Consider the following 18,600-nt stretch of genomic DNA (forward strand, 5'->3'; position numbering starts at 1 on the left):
CTAGAGTATGGTGAAATAGTGCTCTCTCATCTCACATTCATAATAAAACACACCATGAATTTAATGAATAGACTCTACCATGAATATGAAAGGGAAGAACACCATTCACCGTGCTTTAGGAATACTTAAGAATTAATCGCGAGATATGTCATATGTAACTGTTACATCCAATACCATTTCTGCCTCAATTGCATTGCACGTTTCCAGTTAGGTTAGATTGGAATTGCATTTCTATCAAACGGCATACATGACCATTGAAAACATTGGCTGCACCAAAAAGTATGCCATTCCTCAATGGGGTCCTTGAAATGAGGAAATGGTGATATTTTGATGAGTGTCATAGAGGCTTAACCGTTAAGAAGATGTATTTATACCAATTATTCCACCTAAAAATACAGTACCTCAACCACTTAATCACAACTACCAGGATACCAAAACCTCACGAAAGAAGTTTCCAAAACCCAACAAATGCAATACGGCCAAATTAACTACCAAATGAGACCACAGGGAAACCTACGTTCACTTTATTACATATAAGAAAAGATAAATAATGAAAGTGATTAAAAAAGAAAAATAAATAAATACAAGGTGTAAATTTTTCTCTCCTTTTCTATCTTCTTTATTCAGACTTTTACTGCATCTGGAATGAAAGGGCTGGTAGACTTTGATAGTGGGAAATTTGTATAAACCAAAGGCAGTTAACTTATTTCCAAATCTTAACAGATTTGTCGTGACTGGCAGAGGCAACCATCCCTGTTAGTGGTGACTGCGCCAAAGATGCTATCACACAATCATGAGCTGCAATTGTCATACACTTATTCTCAGCCAGGTTCCAAAGCTCCAAAGACTGCAGAACGATCAGTATGAATAATGTCAGCAATCTATAAGATCCTGTTGGAAATCAATTCAGTCCCAACTGTTGACCAATTATAGCCATTTAAGAATTGCCTTTTTTTATTTATTTATTGGTAATAAACTGGCAGGCAAAAAATTCACCAAGGAAAATGCATGTATCATCACAAGGAAATGAAAATACTGGTATACAACAATAACAAAGCAAAAATATCACCTGGTAGCCTCCAATGACCAATAGAGTGGAGTAGCTTGGATGGAAAACACAAGAATGGTACATGTTTCCACTGGAGCTGAGCTCGTGAATGCAGTCTCCAGAGGCTAAAGACCATACCCTGACAGACTCTTGACTGGCAGATGCCAAATAATCTCCATTTGTGTCCCAACAAATAGAGTGGACATCTGTAGTGTGCCCCTGAAATTCATAAGACCGCACATTAGAATTACTAACTGCATATTAGAATGTGAAATCCAATTTTAGAAAACACAGAGGGAGAGAGATAGGGACAGGAGTGGGGGGGGGGGGGTGTGTTTGATGCCTGTTTGAAATGGCAATGTCCTATGCAAAAGAAACAAAGAAAGTGACTAAATGAACATTTGAAAGAGAAGTTATAATGGACTCCCAACTTTTTCTGAATTTGACAAAGATATCATACCCGTAATGAGTGTGTCTGCCTATCAGTCTCGACATCAAAGATGGACACAACTTTTTCGGCTGCTGCAGCCAGAAGTTGTCCAATTCTTGGCTGAAATCTCACCTGTGCTGAACCTCCCTGATCATCAAACTACAAAGGTTCAGAAGGCAAAACAAACCAAATCCAATAAATATTCAAATATTTAAACAGTACAACAGATAATGAGAAAGCTCCAAAACTAGCCTTGAAAGCACGGGTGCAAGAATACTGATTAATATTCCAGAAACGAATCTCACTGTTAGCATCGCAAGAGCAGAGAATTTCATTATTTTTAGGGCTGAAATCAAGGGACATTACATGCGAAGCATGCCCTGTAAATGGCTGTGAGACATAGCTTGGCTGCAACAATAAACTGAAGTAAGTGCCCATGATATGTAAACCAGAATCTTCATTGATAATTAAATGCCAGAAGGTACAATAGGTAAAGAAATGGCTTCACATCATTAAGTCCAGTAATTTATTCCTACTGTCTTGACGTCTGATGTTATTGACATGAGTTTACCATAAAAATACATGGCAAGTAGGCTCTAAATATAAACAGGACGAACACCTCTAGAAATGAATTACAAATCAACCTCAAAAGGTAATCCAGAATGACAATTTTTGCCCTTACATGTCTCTGAAGGACGGTTAGGTAATCAGTGGTGTGTGAAGAGTAATATCACCTTTTCTCTTCCCCACTTACCTTAAGTTTGGACTGGGCATATAATAGTAATAGTTCAGCCTGGTGGTATAGAAGAGTACCAATGCCTCTTGTCTAACCCATTTTGAATCTAGGTACTCAATAATGTAAAAGTCTAAAGCTATCATTGCTAAAAGAAATTGAAAAAAAAAAAAAATCATTTTCTTATGTTGAATTATTAACAATATTTATCATACATAAGTGAATTATTTAGTTTTGAAGAAGTCAAATTGCATGAGGCAGCAACAATATGGTAAAAATGCAGCGACCAGTTGCGGGCATCATACTGAGTATTACTATGAAGATTACAATTGGAGGGACAACAATATAAATTTCTTAGCAACTACTAACTAATTTAAATAAATTCCTGCAGAGTGTAGAATTTACTTTTGCAGCATCCCAAACTCGCACGGTAGTATCAAATGAAGATGTTGCCAGCTGTGTTGAATTTGGTCTGAAGCGTACATCAGTAATTATCATACTGTGTTCCTCTGGAGTACTCTCAGTCTGTAGTGTCTCCATGTTCCAAAGAACAACCTGCTGACATGAAAAATGATAAGCATACAAATCTGTTTCTTTTTTCTTTTTTTTTGGGTGGGGGGGTGCGTGTGTGGGGTCAGGGAGGACTGTAATTATATAAAATCTAATTGTTGCAGTTGCCCACTGAAATGAAACATGTCGATGAGAGCTCAAAACAATTACAAAAGTCTGTGACTAGCTAAAATTAACAACCACATACACAATCCTGTAGGCAAAATAAACAATTAGTTATATATTTAAAACCTAAAACATAGATCTTAAAGTAATAATGCCAAAACAAATGAAATCCACTCGAAACTACACAAAAGTAACATTTGTGAAGTTTTTATAAGACTAGAAGAAGCTTCAGCTTTAGCCACATCTCTCAAAAGATTCTAACCATTGGTAGAGATGTTTTTAGATACTAAAATAAAAAAATTTAGTTTTGTTAACCTCTGAAATATATGCTAGATGAAAGCTATTTAAGATTAATATGCAAGGAAAACATTTACTATGTCACAGGTCTTAGGGCACATCAAACGACCTCTTGGTATTACACCATATCTTACCAGGATGGTGTAGTGGTGGCCCCAATATTCTGATTCATACTTTTTTTTTATATGTAAAAATATTCAGATTCATACTAATGATATTTATAGCTTTTCATAGAATCTTTACCATCATGGGCACTTTCACCATTTTTCATTGTCACCACCACACTTTTGAGCAAAAAGCTAATGAGAAAAAAATGCAAACCATTTATCCAATTCAAAAAAAAAAGCAAAACAAGCATGGAGAAGATAAAGGTAAGAGATGACTGCAGTCTTTCCTATCCAATGATGTAAAACAAACATGATAATTTAAATTTTAGGGTTTAACAAAGTAAATTATATAAGGGAAATATGCAATATTTTTACTTTGTCATGAATTCTCTTTTTGGAAACATTAAGCAATGTGTTGTGCACACATCGGATGTGCCTAAATACCAGTACTCTGTAAAATAGAAACATCATCTACGAAAATAAATATATTCCAAGGAAGGGCAATAGATTTTAAATGGTTCATTTTTTTTGTATTTTTCTTTTTCTTATTTATTATTTATAAAATTTTGATAAGTTCTTTAAAAAAAAAAAATTAAGCAACACGTGCGCACACACAAGTGCTAATAATGAGAATCATCATGATCACAAATAACCAAGAGTACACTCATAATAAAACTCATGAAAATTACCAAAAGTACACTAGCCATAGACCTCACGAAGTACAACAATTAGGACAAAGTTAAGCTATAAAATTGGTTGCGGTCTAAGGCTACAACCTTACTCAATAAAATAGATGTTACTACATATTTTGAAAATCTAACCATTAAATTACATGTTCTTTACGCTCTTAATATGCATATCAAATTTTATGTCAATCGGAAATTATTTACTATATATGATCTATAAGCTTATATTTTGTGCATAATTTTAAACTACAAAAACTTGCAATTTAAACAATTTATTAATAACATAACTATTGACATTTAATTTTCTAGAAATTTTGCAAGCATGGAGAATATAAGAAGAAGATGCAATCCAATGGTGGATTTATCAAAATTCACCTTTAATAAAAAGATATTGAGCAAGGTTGTAGCCTATTTTGTAGCTAAACTTTGTCCTAGCAATTATTATTAAAAATTAGTAGTTTTGTCAAAAATTATATCATAATAATATCTAATGACCCCTAGCAAGTTCCAAAAGATAAATGCAGGCATTGATTTCATCATCAAGAGGACATATGTGGATGCTGGTTAAGAAAACAAACGCAAGAAAGGACATCAATGAAAGGGAATAAAATTAATGATTTTTTAAAGTCAACACGGAATTGGAATATTGGAAAGAAGCTCTTTAAGCTTTTTTAGTAGCGTAGGTGTATTTATTGACCTGCAAGGCTGCAATTACTAAATTAAAAGATTGTAAACAAAACCATCAGCAAATACAGAAACAATCACTAATATCTGTCCTTAAGTGTACAATTAAAACTTGGAATTCATTCCCTTGCCTGCTAAAATGCCTTATACCTTCTTGTCATGCCCAGCACTGGCCAATAACTTCCCATCTGATGAGAAATGACAGCAGACAACTTTGCTGTTGCTTTTACACATGGAATCAACTTCATTGAAAGAAAAACCTAATATGGAGAAGACACATTGTTGGCTGCAGTCAATTTGAATAATCATCACTGCTCAAGCCATGAGATCATAGATTACCTTTCGAAGTTTCTGCATGATGTTCGGAAGGGTTTCGTTTCATTGCACCAAACAAATCCCTTCCATCTCCATCATCATGTGAGAGAAAAGATTCCACATTATCATCTAAAGAGCCAACATCTCCGAAATGATCCATGTCATCCTGTAATTAGGGACAAAGTCATGAACAGGCCTTTAAAGAGTAACTCATCATGCACCATTTTGGCTATTCTCAGAAAGGATACTTTAAAACATAACACAACTGAATGGGCGCAACATTTTCTTATCTTTTTCTTTTCCCTTAAACTATGGAAGTATGGAGGGAGAGGATAAGAGGGGAAGATAGAGGAGAGGAGAGGAATGGAAAAGGGGAGTAAATACCCCTCCCCCTTATTTGGATGTTTCAAAAATTAAAAGGGCAGAGGAGAGGAGATGTGCCTCCCCTTATTTTATTGTAGGGTTAGAAGGCGAGGAAAGAATCATGTATAAATAATTTGGCAAAGTAGAACGTACATATAAATTCATTAAACTTGAGTCCCTTCCCCTCCAAATTCCTCCAAAGTGGAGGAACTGATAAATAAATAAAATGAAATGAAATAAAAGAAGAAGAAGAAGAAGAGAAGGGAAGTGGGCTCCCCCTCAATCCTTTCCCATCTCCTTCTAAAAACTATCTAAAACGGGTAGAATATAATCTCCACCCCTATTCCCCTCTACTAAACTCTCCCCCAATCCAAAAAATAATGTTAAGCAAGGATCTTCAAGTATCCAAACCAAATGAATGACTGACATGAGCAATATAAATAGCGGTCATATGTGGAACCAAACCAGCTATGCCAGTTCATTCTAGATTCTAAATATTTTTTTTAGAAAAAAGTATTGCCTCATTTTGGAATGTGCAATCCAAATTAGTTGTAGCTCTATTTGACATTCCTCCCTCCGTAAAAATATTGGGGTGGAGAGTTGACATCATGGGTTCAAGACCCAAGGCCACTTGTGAAAACATATTAACTTAAATTGCAAGCAACGCACGCAAATACATGTTTTGTTGAACCCTGAGTATGCATATTTAAAATTTTCCCTTCAGGTGTGTAGTATGCAGGTTGGAGTTTCTCAAAAGTTCATATACCAGCTGGTTTGTGGATGATGCAAGAGCACCTGCTCCATCTGCACCATACATCATTAAACCTTTTGACACGCTACCAACATTCTGCAGATTACCCGCCATAGCAACTCCATCACCAGGAGTATGAGTAGATGGAGTTGATGGTTGAGAGTTTGGCGAAGGACCAATTGTATTTCCTGTTCCAGTACTGTTAGCAGCTCCAGAAGATGAGGGCCCTTTCCGTTTTCGGTTATTCTATTACATAACAAATAACCAAGTCACTAATTGCAAGCAATAACAAATAAAACATTTATAAAAAATATATATACTGTAGGATATAAATTTTTTAACATAACTGCAGCTAGAGGTAGCGGTAAAACATGAAACCTCTTGTAACTAAGAACTGGATTCCCTTGAAATTTATAATTTTAATGGTGGTGAAAATAAGAGTCTTAATAGCATTATGTCAACAGAAGTGAGCATAACCTGTTGCACTTGCTGTGGATGCAGAGGATCCTGTTGTTGCTGAGAAGAAGACTGTTGTATCTGTGGCATGTTAATCTGCTTTGAACAAGCCAAAGTTTCAGACAAATGTCACCAAAGAGACATCCAAATGGTATGCAGATATAGCAATAGAACCCAGCCACTACTAAAACCAGAGAGTTTCTATATAAAGAGGACCATTCAGGATCTTCTCAAGCTGGCCATGGGGGTTTGTTTTAAAATCTACCATGCCAAAGTAGTGGTAAACAGCAATGCAGAATTAGGCAGTATTTTTTTCACAATAGGAACTAATTTCACTTTTCTAACCCACTAAACAGCATCCAGCATAGTTCAGCCAGCTGCAAGATTTTAGCCAGACTGTTTTGAGATTGTCACCTTCATTTAAAAGAACTTAAATGGTGCACATACATAAAAATATATAATGATTTGCTGTAACTTGTAAAATAGACCAATTCAATTTGAAATTGAAAAAAAAAAAAAAAAAAATTGTGCATATGACAGTAACTTTTCACTTTTCGTACAGAAATGAGAAATCTCATCAAAATTCATAAAACCGATGCTCTGATAATAATTAAAATTGACATTTTGACAAAGTTGGAGCAGTAAGACAGGCAATTCTCATATCACAGGAAATTTTCAAAGGGCTACACCCTAATTCACAAGATGTACATTATAGCCTAGAGGGAAACCACTGCAGTTAAGTACAAATTATGTATGAAAATTCAACAGATCTAGAAACTTAATAAAACTTGATGAGGTAACTGGAAACACAGCTCTGATCCATTCATGGAGTCCTTAAAATGAAAAACCATTTTTCAATTTCCATTATTTTGTTACAAATATAATAATAATAATAATAATAATAATAATAATAAATTCCTGTATTTTGTTAGAAAACAAATGAAGTTTCACTAGTATACTTCTCAATTTCCATTCCTCCAACTTTAATTGTTTATTTTAATTAATACTTTATCTTTCATATTTATTCACGTTCTTCAATGTCAATTCAAGGGTTGTGGTAGACTAGTGACCCACAAAAAGGGAGGGTTGCAATAGGTTGACAACCAACATAAAATTTTGTCACTTTATTATTAATCAGAACCTTTACACACACAAGTTGGGATGTTTCCTTCTATACATGGGGCTGACCCTGATTAGTTCTTGAGAATCCATTGGCAACCCCAAAAATTTCAAGACTAAAAGCTATGTTTTTATTGCCTCAAAGAGGAGTTTGAGGGTGACTGAGAGGGTATTGATAGTGGAGATGCTATCGATGGAAGTTTGAAGGTTTTCGAGTTGAGATTATTGTCATTGTGGGGTTGTCATCGGTCAGATAAAAGGGTGGAGAAGTATTTAGAGTGGTGGAGGATGAGGGAGAGGTGGTGCTTTAGGAGAGATCTAAAAGTTGTAGTATTGGTTGTTGTTTAAAAAAGTAGTCATCTAGAATGTTAGATGGAAAAGGGAGGGTTTGATGAAGAGGCAGGGGATGACATCAATGGCGCAAAGAGTTATTTAGAATGCAGTGGTGCCAAATGAGAAGACTAACATTGAGAGAGGTTTGTTCAGTAGCTAGGGTTTGATAAGGGAGTAAAAAAACTAGAAAGTGATAATATATATATATATATATATATTAATTGGATTTTAATATAAATAAAATATTAAATATTTTTTAATTGACAAGCTACACAAGCAACAAATGGTTTGAACTCAAGACTTCACCCTTTAACCCATTATTATTATTATTATTTTAATAATCCCCTTCATCCCACTATTATGGGAAGAGCAAGTGTCATTTGAGCTAAAGCCCAGTTGCTTAAAAATTTGAATATTTCAAATATATTTTTAATATACATGGGTCAGGTTCGAGGTGGGGGAGCTAATTCATACCTCAACCCATTGTAGGTGGAAAATGGAAAACCTGCTCCCACCCCATGGAAGATGCTTTGACCCCTAAATCTGCAACTAGGCAGAGCAGGTACCCATGGGCCAAGCCAAAACAGCAATCCCTAGTCTGCTCCACCACAATGATTAAGCTTGAAATTGAGCAGCCATTAAATGTCAACTGTATAGTACTTCAGATGGATAACCAACGGGTACCCATTTAATACATACTTTAAATGGGTAATAAATGGGGTTGTAACCATTAAACCCAATATCTAAATGGGTTGGTTATTACTCCCCTATATTGAGACGGCTAGGGTGGGTTAATGAGCTTGTTTTAAATGTTTGCCACCCTAATTGGAACTAAAAACAGAACTCTTAATTATGCAAGAAAGAATACAATGAATTATAGCATTTTTACAACATGTATCATGAAGGCTATCATATTCTCATAGGTCGTGGAAAGAAAATCTTACCCTTAAGTAATAAGAATCGTATTAATCATGAAGAAAAAGTGAAAACAGCAAATACAAGGTGTTCATGATGGTGAACACAAGAAACAGCAACAAAAAACAACAAAGATATAAAAAAAACAACTTAAGGGACAATTCTAAGGGAAGTAAGAAAGTAAGAAACTCCAAAATAGAAGAACAATTTGAAGAACCCCAGCACCTAGCCCAATCAAAAAGAGTACTCTGGCATAGAGCTTGTAATTGAACAAGCGATTTCTCTTTAGCCTCAAATGAGCGCCGATTTCTTTCCATCCAAGCAACCCACATCAAACAGCCAGGAACCATATATCCAAAGAAAATTTCCCCAGCCAATTACTCCAACAAAACACCAAACTCTCCATTGAACCTGGCATGAACCATTGGATCCCGAAAACTTGTAACATTTGCACACACAAAGAGTGAGCTACAAGACAGTAAGATGGTCCACAGATTCCTCATTACAGCAGCACATATAGTACCGATTCGCCAAAGGGAGACCTCGAAGCATCAAATTATCCAAGGCAAGTATCCGACCATGCAGTCCACATGAAGAAAGCCACCCTTTTAGGAACCTTGACTTTCCAAATACCCTTCCAAGGGAAGCTAGAGAGAGAAGTACCCCTGATCTTATTGTAAAAGGACCGAATATCGAACTTACCATTCCCATTAAGACACCAATAGGGACTATCACACCCAATGCCTCTCGGAATCCAAGACTGAATGAAATCCAGGAATGAGAAGGCAGCTTCTAATTCCCTCTCATGAAAATCCCTATAAAATCTCACGTTCCAAAATCTATCATTTCCACCCTCCTGATGACACAATATATCAGAAATGCAAGCTTCCTTGTCATTTGAACATGCATATAATTGAGGATAGAGCTTTTTTAGTGAGGTATCCCCAAACCATTTATCATGCCAAAAAAGAATGCAAGAGCCATCACCCACCACTAGGGCCAAATGTTTGGTGAACCTTTCCCAACCATCATTAATACCACGCCAAAGACCACACCCGTGGACCCTTCTACAAACTTTAGTATTCCATTCCCCTTGACCCTCTCCATATTTGGTGGCAATAACCCTCTGCCAGAGATGAGTTCCTTCTTGGCCAAACCTCCATAACCATTTTCCCAATAGGGCTTGATTGAAGTGACCTAACTTCCTAATCCCCAAACCACCCATCTCTAATGGTGAACACACCTTCTCCCAAGCCACCAAAGAATGTTTGAAACACTCCTCTAAAGACCCCTATAAAAAATTCATCTGAATACACTCTAATCTATTAGCCACAGCTATAGGGATGGTAAATAAGGATAGATGGTATGTAGGAAGGCTAGAAAGGATACTCTTCAAAAGAGTAAGTCTACCACCTTTAGACAAATACAGATGCTTCCAACCAAATAATTTCCTCTCCATCTTCTCCAAAATAGGATTTCAAATGGATGCAGTCTTATACGGAGTACCCAACGGCATTCCCAAATATTTCATAGGCAGGCTACCCACCCTACAACAGAGAATGTTAGCCAAAGCACCTATATTACCAACCTCCCCAACCGGGTCAATCTCACTCTTCCCCACATTTACTTTCAAACCAGTAAAAACTAAGAAGCAAGACAAAGCCAGCCTAATGGACAACGACTGTTCTCTAGAAGCATCACAAAACAAAATAGTATCAACTGCAAACAACAAATGTGATATGCGTACCCCAATAGAATTAATTGGTCCCACATGAAAACCACAAAGCAGACCACTATCCTCAGTTTTCTTCAGAATCCAACTTAATACTTCCATAATCAAAAGGATAAGAAGAGGGACAAAGGATCACCTTGTCTCAAACCATGAGAACTTCCAAAAAAACCTACTGGGGATCCATTCAAAAGAACAGAGAAGCGAACAGTAGATATACAAGCCTTAATCCACCCCGTCCACTTTAACCCAAAGCCCATCATATTCAACAAATAGAGTAAGGCATCCCAATTTACATGATCATAGGCCTTTTCTATGTCCAACTTACAAACTACATCTGGTGAATGACACTTCAATCTGCTATTTAGGCACTCATTTGCAATAAGCATTGAGTCCAAAATTTGTCTCCCACCAACAAAGGAATTTTGAGGTTCCAAGATTAGACTGTCTAACACCACCCTCAACCTATTTGCCAACACCTTAGACAGCAACTTGTAAACATTGCCCACCAAGCTAATAGGTCGGAAATCCTTAATATTGACAACATTAGTTTTCTTGGGAATTAAAGAGAGAAAAGAAGCATTTAGAGACTGCTTAAATACAGCCATAACATCATCCTCCACAACCCACCAACATTTGTGAAAAAATGCCATGGTGAAACCGTCCGGACCAGGGGCTTTATCCCCCTCCATCTCTATCAAAACCTGGGTAACTTCTTCTTTCAAGAATTCCCTCTCAAGGGACAACCTTTCATCGTCCCCAATATAGGCAAAATCCAACCCATCCACAATTAGACGCCACATATCAATCTCTGTATAAAGCTCCTAATAAAATTGGACCACCTGAGAACGTACAATAGATTCATCCTCATATATAACACCATCTACCTCTACACTGCTAATATGATTAGCTCTTCTATGAGAATTCGCTAATCTATGAAAGAAGCGTGTGTTGTTATCTCCCTCCTTCACACACAGAGCACGGGACTTTTGTCTCCAGAAAGTTTCTTCCAAAGAAGCGAAAACTTCAATATCACCTTTAACCTGTGTTCTGCAAAATTGTTCCTCATGCGGAAGGCCCAGTATTTCATCCTTAGCATCCAAACCCAATAATTCAAACAACAAACTCTTCTTCTTAAAAGCCAAATCTCCAACAACGAACTCTTCTTCTTAAAAGCCAAATCTCCAAATTCCTCCTTATTCCACTTCTTTAGGTCTTCTTTAAGAGCCTTTAATTTCTGAGCCAGAACAAAACTTGGAGAGCCCCTAAAGCAATAACCATTCCACCATTGTTAAACCTTCTCAACAAAACCCTCAACTTTTGGCCACATATTCTCAATCTTAAAAGCACAGCACCCCCTACCAACACCACTAGTTTCCACCAAAAGCGGACAACGATCAAAAATAACACAATGAAGCACCCTTTGAGACACATTTCCAAAATGGTCCTCTCAATCCACAAAGACCAAGGTCTTGTCAATACGGCACACAGACTTCGGTTTAGAATCCCTAAACCAGGTGAAAGAAGCCCCATCTAATGGTAAATCCACTAGGAAATTATTCTCTATAAAATCCGAAAAAGCAAACATGGCTAGGCTGAAAGAGTCACAGCCAAGCCTCTCACCAGGATATCTAATGATGTTGAAGTCTCCAAATAATAACCAAGCCATGGTCCATTGAACACACACCCTTGATAACTCCTCCCGCAAAGCAGCCCTATGTTGGTCTGCATTTGGACCATAAATACCAATACAAACCCATTCACAACCATCCAATACTCCCCTAAAAAGTACACTAACTGAGAATTGACCAACAAAAACATCAATTTTCCCAACCGCCCGCTTATCCCAAAGCAGCAAACAACACCCCCCCCCCCCCCCCCCCCGGGCGGATGTTTGAACCACATCTAGGACAGCCCAATCAGTGAAGGGACTACCCCATAAGCTTCGCACAACAATAGAATTTAACGAAGAAAGTTTAGTTTCCTGAAAACAGACTATATCGCACCGCCATTCCTTAAGGAGATTCTTACAAACCTCCCTCTTCCGGGGATTATTCAAACCCCTAACATTCCAAGAAAGGAGTCTTAAAGTCATTTATAACTACCAATAGCCCCCAAACCATTCGAGGAACCTCTATTACAAGAAGAGGACCCATCATAATTTACTGTGGATACTAGACCCCGAAGTTCTCTAACACCTTTCTGACCAGATTTAATATGTATTCAAATACACCCATCATTTACAACCTCAATACATTCTTGTTCCAATAAACGAAATAAAGCCGCACATTGAGATTCATGTTTTACAATAGGAAAACCACCATTTTGCAAAAACTTCTCATCATTGTAGACTGTATTTCAACTGTTCACCCTCTTCATCAACCCTAGTCAACACCTTATCCTTAACTGCCTTAGGATCCCACTGAGACAGCAGTACACACTCCAGAGGACCACTCTCTTGCCCCCCACTACCAGAAACACTAGTGTCAACTCCACTTTGCTCCCATGGAAGAAGCAGAAGCTCCGACCCACCATTTTGCAACCCATCTACAAACTCAACACCCGAAAACATCATACCTATTTGGGAAGCACCCCCCTCGTTGACCTCGGGATGGGCCTCCGTAAATACTACCTCCTTGGACCAAGGATCCCCCTCCCTATCCAAGTTGGACAAGGGAGAAAAACGATTCGAAGCTTCCCACCAAGGACGATGAAGACGACAATGAAAAGCAAGATGATCATCACCAATCAAAAGCATGATTTCCTGTGTTGACATCACCGAGTTCGACCCTGAGCCCACAACTTCAAGATGCCCAGGTTGTCGCAGCTCCACCGTGGTTCTCAGATCGACCTCGGAAAAACTTTCGCCTTCCCTATCGGGATGAGAAACCACCGGGTTGGAGGCGAGAAGCTCCATAGCTTGACCGGGAAGAGGCTTGTTGCTAAGGATCGGCGATATAGCACCCATCGGAGCCTCAGACACCACTGATGCTGCCGCTACCTCCATCGGTAACCTTGGACTCTTGCCCAAAAAACTCACTTTGATCACTGTGCACACTCTCGCCCACACCTCTCGGATAGGAAACCTCCAAATGGGCCTTTCCTTTCGGGTTAGCCACTTGGGCTTTGTCATGCTCAGATTCGCGTTTTAAAACATCAAGCCCACTTTTATTGGACATGGGTGAAATATTTGGGTCCATCCAGGATACAACTCGTTTTCCCCCATCTAATTTAAACACCCTCAACGCCAAGTTGGCAGAAGTCAACTTAAAAGTAAACTCATGTGTAGGTCTACCATTTATATTAGATACAATAACGGCAGAATCACCCTTAATCACGTTATGCCCCAAAATAACTCCAGAATTTTCAAAATTCCTAAACTTCCACTGGTATGTTTTCTTCCCATTTTGTCCACCGCCATCCGTCGGACCACCACCAACAACACCATCAGAAGTCATCCCTTCCACCAATATAGTATTCTCACCTGATAAGAATCTGTCTAATTCTTTTGTAAACAAGCACCACCTAGAACGATTTGAGCTAGCAGGTATCATAACACAACCATGATGAGGTCCATCATAATACACATCTATATCCACAAAAAGACCAGCCTTATGCGACCTTCCCTGGAATTCGAAAAACTTATTGTTTTCTCTATAGCGTTTGCATAGATAATCCTTTCTTGGAACCCAATCTCGAATATTAGCAAAACAGGAGAGAATCCATTCCAATCCTTTATGGCCCACCCAAACGGAACTTTTAATATTCCTGCAACTCTTGTGTATAGCATAAGAATCAGCCCGTCCACCATCAAAAGAGAAAGAAAAAAATTTAGTATCTATGCGAAAAGAACCTTTATTGCCCCATCTGCCCTCAAGAAAAGGTTTAGAAGTTGTGTTAGGGAGAGGCAATTTGATAGGAAGAGGTGTGGGTGATATTGTAGTGGTTGGTCTAGGCAATAACGATGATTGTAAAGGCAGGTTAGATGGGGGTGGGGTGGTCGGTGAAGAAGTATGAGATGGGCAAAAAAGGTGATATGGAAAAAAATCCAAAAGGTGATGGAAACTGTGTTGGAAAGAAACCAAGAAATTGAGGTGGCTGGTTGAATGGCGATGGTAGGAAGGGGAGCAGAGGAGGGAATGGTGCTGACTGTGTGGTAGGGTGGGGAAAATATGGGGCGGGGGGGGGGGGGGGGTGGGGGGGGGGTTAGGGTAGGGGGGAGCATGGAGCCCATCATTCCCTGAACAGAGATGAACGCCAATTTGCATCAGTATTCTATATCAACAAAGGATCCCACCGCAAAAGAAATACTCAAAATCATTCTAATTCTAAAAAGGGTTTTGTTTAAAAACATGTTTAGGTATATGTATGTACATATGCATGATATTTATGTTACTAGAATGAGAACAAGTGAAGGCATCACAAGCAAGAAAATCTTACCTTAGATGAAGTTGATTGCATTGGAGAACCTATAGATCCATCATTTGCAATCAGTTGGCCATCTTTTGCATTCAAAGTTCCCCTGGATAATCCTCTAAATCTTTGAGGATCCATATCTCCATAGATAGGTGAACTACCAAGATTTCCTTGTGCTTGCACCTGTGCTAAGAGTTGTGGCTGTGGCAAAAGCTGAAACTGATTTGTATTCTGTAGAAAAGGCTTTTGAACTTGCGCACCTAAACCTGGTCTAATTTGGTCAATGCCCTGAATATTTTGGCAAATACCTTAGTTAAGAACTGTGAACCAATGAAAATCTACATGAAGCTCTAGGGCATATGTGGTCCAGTGTATAACTTACAGTTAAAGGCCACCCCTTCAATGGAAGACCACCAACTCCAGGGTTCAATCCTAATAAAAGCAAAAAAAAGCTACAAATTATAAAATTTACTAAAAGAATGACTTGAAGTAAAATGGAGCCTAAATTTCCCAGATATCATTTCTTAAGGTAATCCAATTTGATAAATACAGAACATCATCTATAAAGCAGTAATCAGTTTGTCTATCTGGGGTTACCACACAGTTTTTAATGGCACAAAACTTCCCCAGCTGAGCTAAAATTTTAGTTACTCCAGCCCATCTCGCTAAGATACTGCTGTTAGTGAATAGTGAACCATCTATCCCAAAAGCTTACATCATTGGGAAGCAGGACAACAATGCATATCATGCAAACGCTACCCTTTCTCTCACACAAGCCCAAATTTAAATGTGAAACCCGAAATAAAAAAGGAGGCCGAGGTAACTCCAAAACTTGATTAAAATGAGTTCAAGATTTAAACACAAGATATGCTAGAAAAATCTGGCTCTAATACCATGTTAGTAAATCCATCCATCCATAAACATTGCACATCATTGCTCACGATAGTCATGTGACTCATGCATGGCATGTTATACATGTTTCTGGACTCAACATCAATTCTTGGATCAACCACCCTTTTCTCCAAATTGGTTGATTATATTAGACATATATATGAGATGACAAAGGTTTAGAATAATGAAATAATACCTAACTGAAGTTTGTTTACCATGATGGGAATTAACAGAAAAATAGTGATGCAAACATGGAATGAAATTTTAAAGCCTAAGAATACCAAACTCAATCAAGATACCCTCCCAATTTTGAAGAAAGCCTTAATCATCCTCAATGGAAGAAAATTGTGAGACCCAAAAATGGAGTCTCTAAAGAAAAATGGCACATGGAAATTAAGTATGCTACCAAGAGGCAAATGTACAGGTGGCTGCAGGTGGGTAGAAACACAAAGCTGAGGGCTCTACCAAGAACACTCATATTCTGGCAAAAAGGTTTCATTCAAATCTATAGCACCAATTATCTCAAAACATTTGCACCTGTGGTAAAACTAACACCCCAACCCCCCCCCCCCCCCCACCAAGTTATCCTGTCTAGTACTTGCTAGTTGAACTGCCACCCTATAGAAACTCAAATCTGTCAAAAGTTTTTTTTTTTTTTTTTTTTTTTTTAATTGTGGTGTTTGTGCTGTGAATGTTTATTCTCTCATACCGGGTCAGGTAATCATACCTGCATTTCCAATTCCAGGTTTTGACTGCATGATTCCCTGGGCATACATTGGAGAAGGATCCATAGGCAAGGATCTTTGAGTAGCACCAATGTTAACTTCACTTTTGATATCCTAAATGCACAAAATGAATCAATGACTCAACCAGCACAAAAAGAATCAATAGCTCAACCAAATTACAAAAGAAAAAGAAAGGAATAAAAGAGGGCAGAAATGCAGCATCATCTAATCCAAGTAATTACGGCTGTCTGTTGAGTTCGTGCCTGGATTTGCTGCAATGCTGCATTCACACTTCCAGAGTTTCCTTGGACCAACTGACTGTTTCAGAAGGGTAAGCCAAGAGAGATTTAAACTACCCATATGTAAAATATCAAGTGAATGTTTTATTTAAATAATATCTACAGGTAAAATTTACCCAGGATGATTTGTTGTTGATTTCAAAAGGGCCATCCTAGCATCAAGAAGTGGTTGGGATGTTTCTGAATCCATTGGATTACTATGCTTCAAGCGTTCCTCATACATTTTGGCAGCCAATGCGCTAGCAGTCGACTGCCCAAGCATTCCTTCAGAACTGATAGCATTTCCCGGGCTACCAAGAGGAGGATGGTTAGGATCCCTTCTTTGCAACTGAGCTTGACGCATTAGTTGCAACTGATGCATTTGCAGCTGTTGCTCTTTTGTTTTAACTTGTTGCCCCTGCAAACCAGCCCCATGTTAGGGAAAATGGACAAAAAGGAGATAGGCATCAGATGCAGAACAAAGATAGTTTATAAGTAAAATATATATATATATATATATATATTAAAGAGCCACCTCTATGTAAGCTGCAGCGGTGTCAGAATGTTTGTCATTCGTTCTAGCGATAAAAATGTCCCAGAAAACAGACCACCATTCAAAAAGAAACCCCCCAGGAGCATCAATTGCTGCATATTGAACCTAATAGTTATATACACTTAAAACATTCCAATCCATTTCTCAACTCACAATCTAAATCAGAGAAGCTAAATTCTGTACTTTCTAATAAAATCACACAAAAATACTAAAATTCCATTACCTACGGGGTCCGGTGCGACCTTCCCTTCAGTCATGAAGGATTTCGCTGTGGCGTGCAATTTTTTCTTCATCAAATAATCATATATATAAACATCAAGCCTAGCCATTTTTAGCCAAAATAACAAACCAATTATTAGAAAAATCTTACACAAACAACAACAACTAAGATAATAGTAATAGCAGGCAAATCAATCATACATTTTATCCGCTTCCCAATTACTCTGCGCCATTGTTTTCTGCTCCAAAACAAGCCCAAACTGCCTAGAACCAAAAGATCTCAATTCAATTTCTCAATAACCACCTCCGAACTAAATCAAAAATCAAATAGAATTCGCAAGCAACCCCAAAAGTAAACGGATCAAATCCAACATTACAATTCCGAATTTTCAATGAAAAATTCACCTAAAAAGTCTATAACTTTTGAAGTAAATTTGATTTGAAAACTAATAAAAATTTCGAAGAATAAATATATAATTCTACTAAAATGAAAATTAGTAATTGGATTGAAAGTAAACGGAGAAATGGATCAAATCAAAGATTACCAGTTCTGAATTTTGAATGAAAAAATCAACTTTTGAAGTAAATTTGAAAACTAATAAAAATTTCAAAAGAACAAAGATATAATAATTCTACTAAAATATAAACAACAACAACAAAATAAAATAAAATAAAATAAAGTAATTAAATTGAAAATGAGAAATGAATCAAATCGTACATTACCGGTCTTGGCCTTGGTGCGGAAGGAAACGATCACCAATGAACAATTTTTAACTCAATTTTTAAAACTAATCAAATGTGTTGCCAATTCGGTGCTATTAAATTTTGGTTTTTTTTTTTTTTTAAAAAAAATTTTTGAAAGACTAATAAGGTCTCT

General features: G+C 37.5%; 1 protein-coding gene across 6 annotated transcripts; it reads right to left on the reverse strand.

The window, feature by feature from the left end:
• Window positions 1-342: 342 nt before the first annotated feature.
• On the reverse strand, window positions 343-18,600 carry LOC126688434 (transcriptional corepressor LEUNIG_HOMOLOG). Of its 6 annotated transcripts, none has more exons than XM_050383128.1 (18): window positions 18,442-18,600; window positions 17,925-17,987; window positions 17,728-17,825; window positions 17,487-17,596; window positions 17,089-17,369; window positions 16,937-16,991; window positions 16,676-16,787; window positions 15,440-15,489; window positions 15,082-15,345; window positions 6,567-6,644; window positions 6,105-6,335; window positions 5,000-5,141; window positions 4,811-4,920; window positions 2,617-2,766; window positions 1,731-1,886; window positions 1,509-1,625; window positions 1,070-1,267; window positions 343-847 (listed from the first exon to the last, which is right to left on the reverse strand). In XM_050383128.1, coding segments are annotated over exons 1-18 (2,361 nt in total). In that variant the 5' UTR covers window positions 18,444-18,600; the 3' UTR covers window positions 343-703. The 6 variants fall into 6 exon arrangements, with proteins under 6 accessions (XP_050239085.1, XP_050239082.1, XP_050239084.1 ...); XM_050383125.1 differs by having other exon boundaries at window positions 16,916-16,991; XM_050383127.1 differs by having other exon boundaries at window positions 6,567-6,641; window positions 16,916-16,991; window positions 18,442-18,599.

The sequence above is a fragment of the Quercus robur genome, chromosome 6, assembly GCF_932294415.1.
Source record: "Quercus robur chromosome 6, dhQueRobu3.1, whole genome shotgun sequence".
NCBI classification, from domain to species: Eukaryota; Viridiplantae; Streptophyta; class Magnoliopsida; order Fagales; family Fagaceae; genus Quercus; species Quercus robur.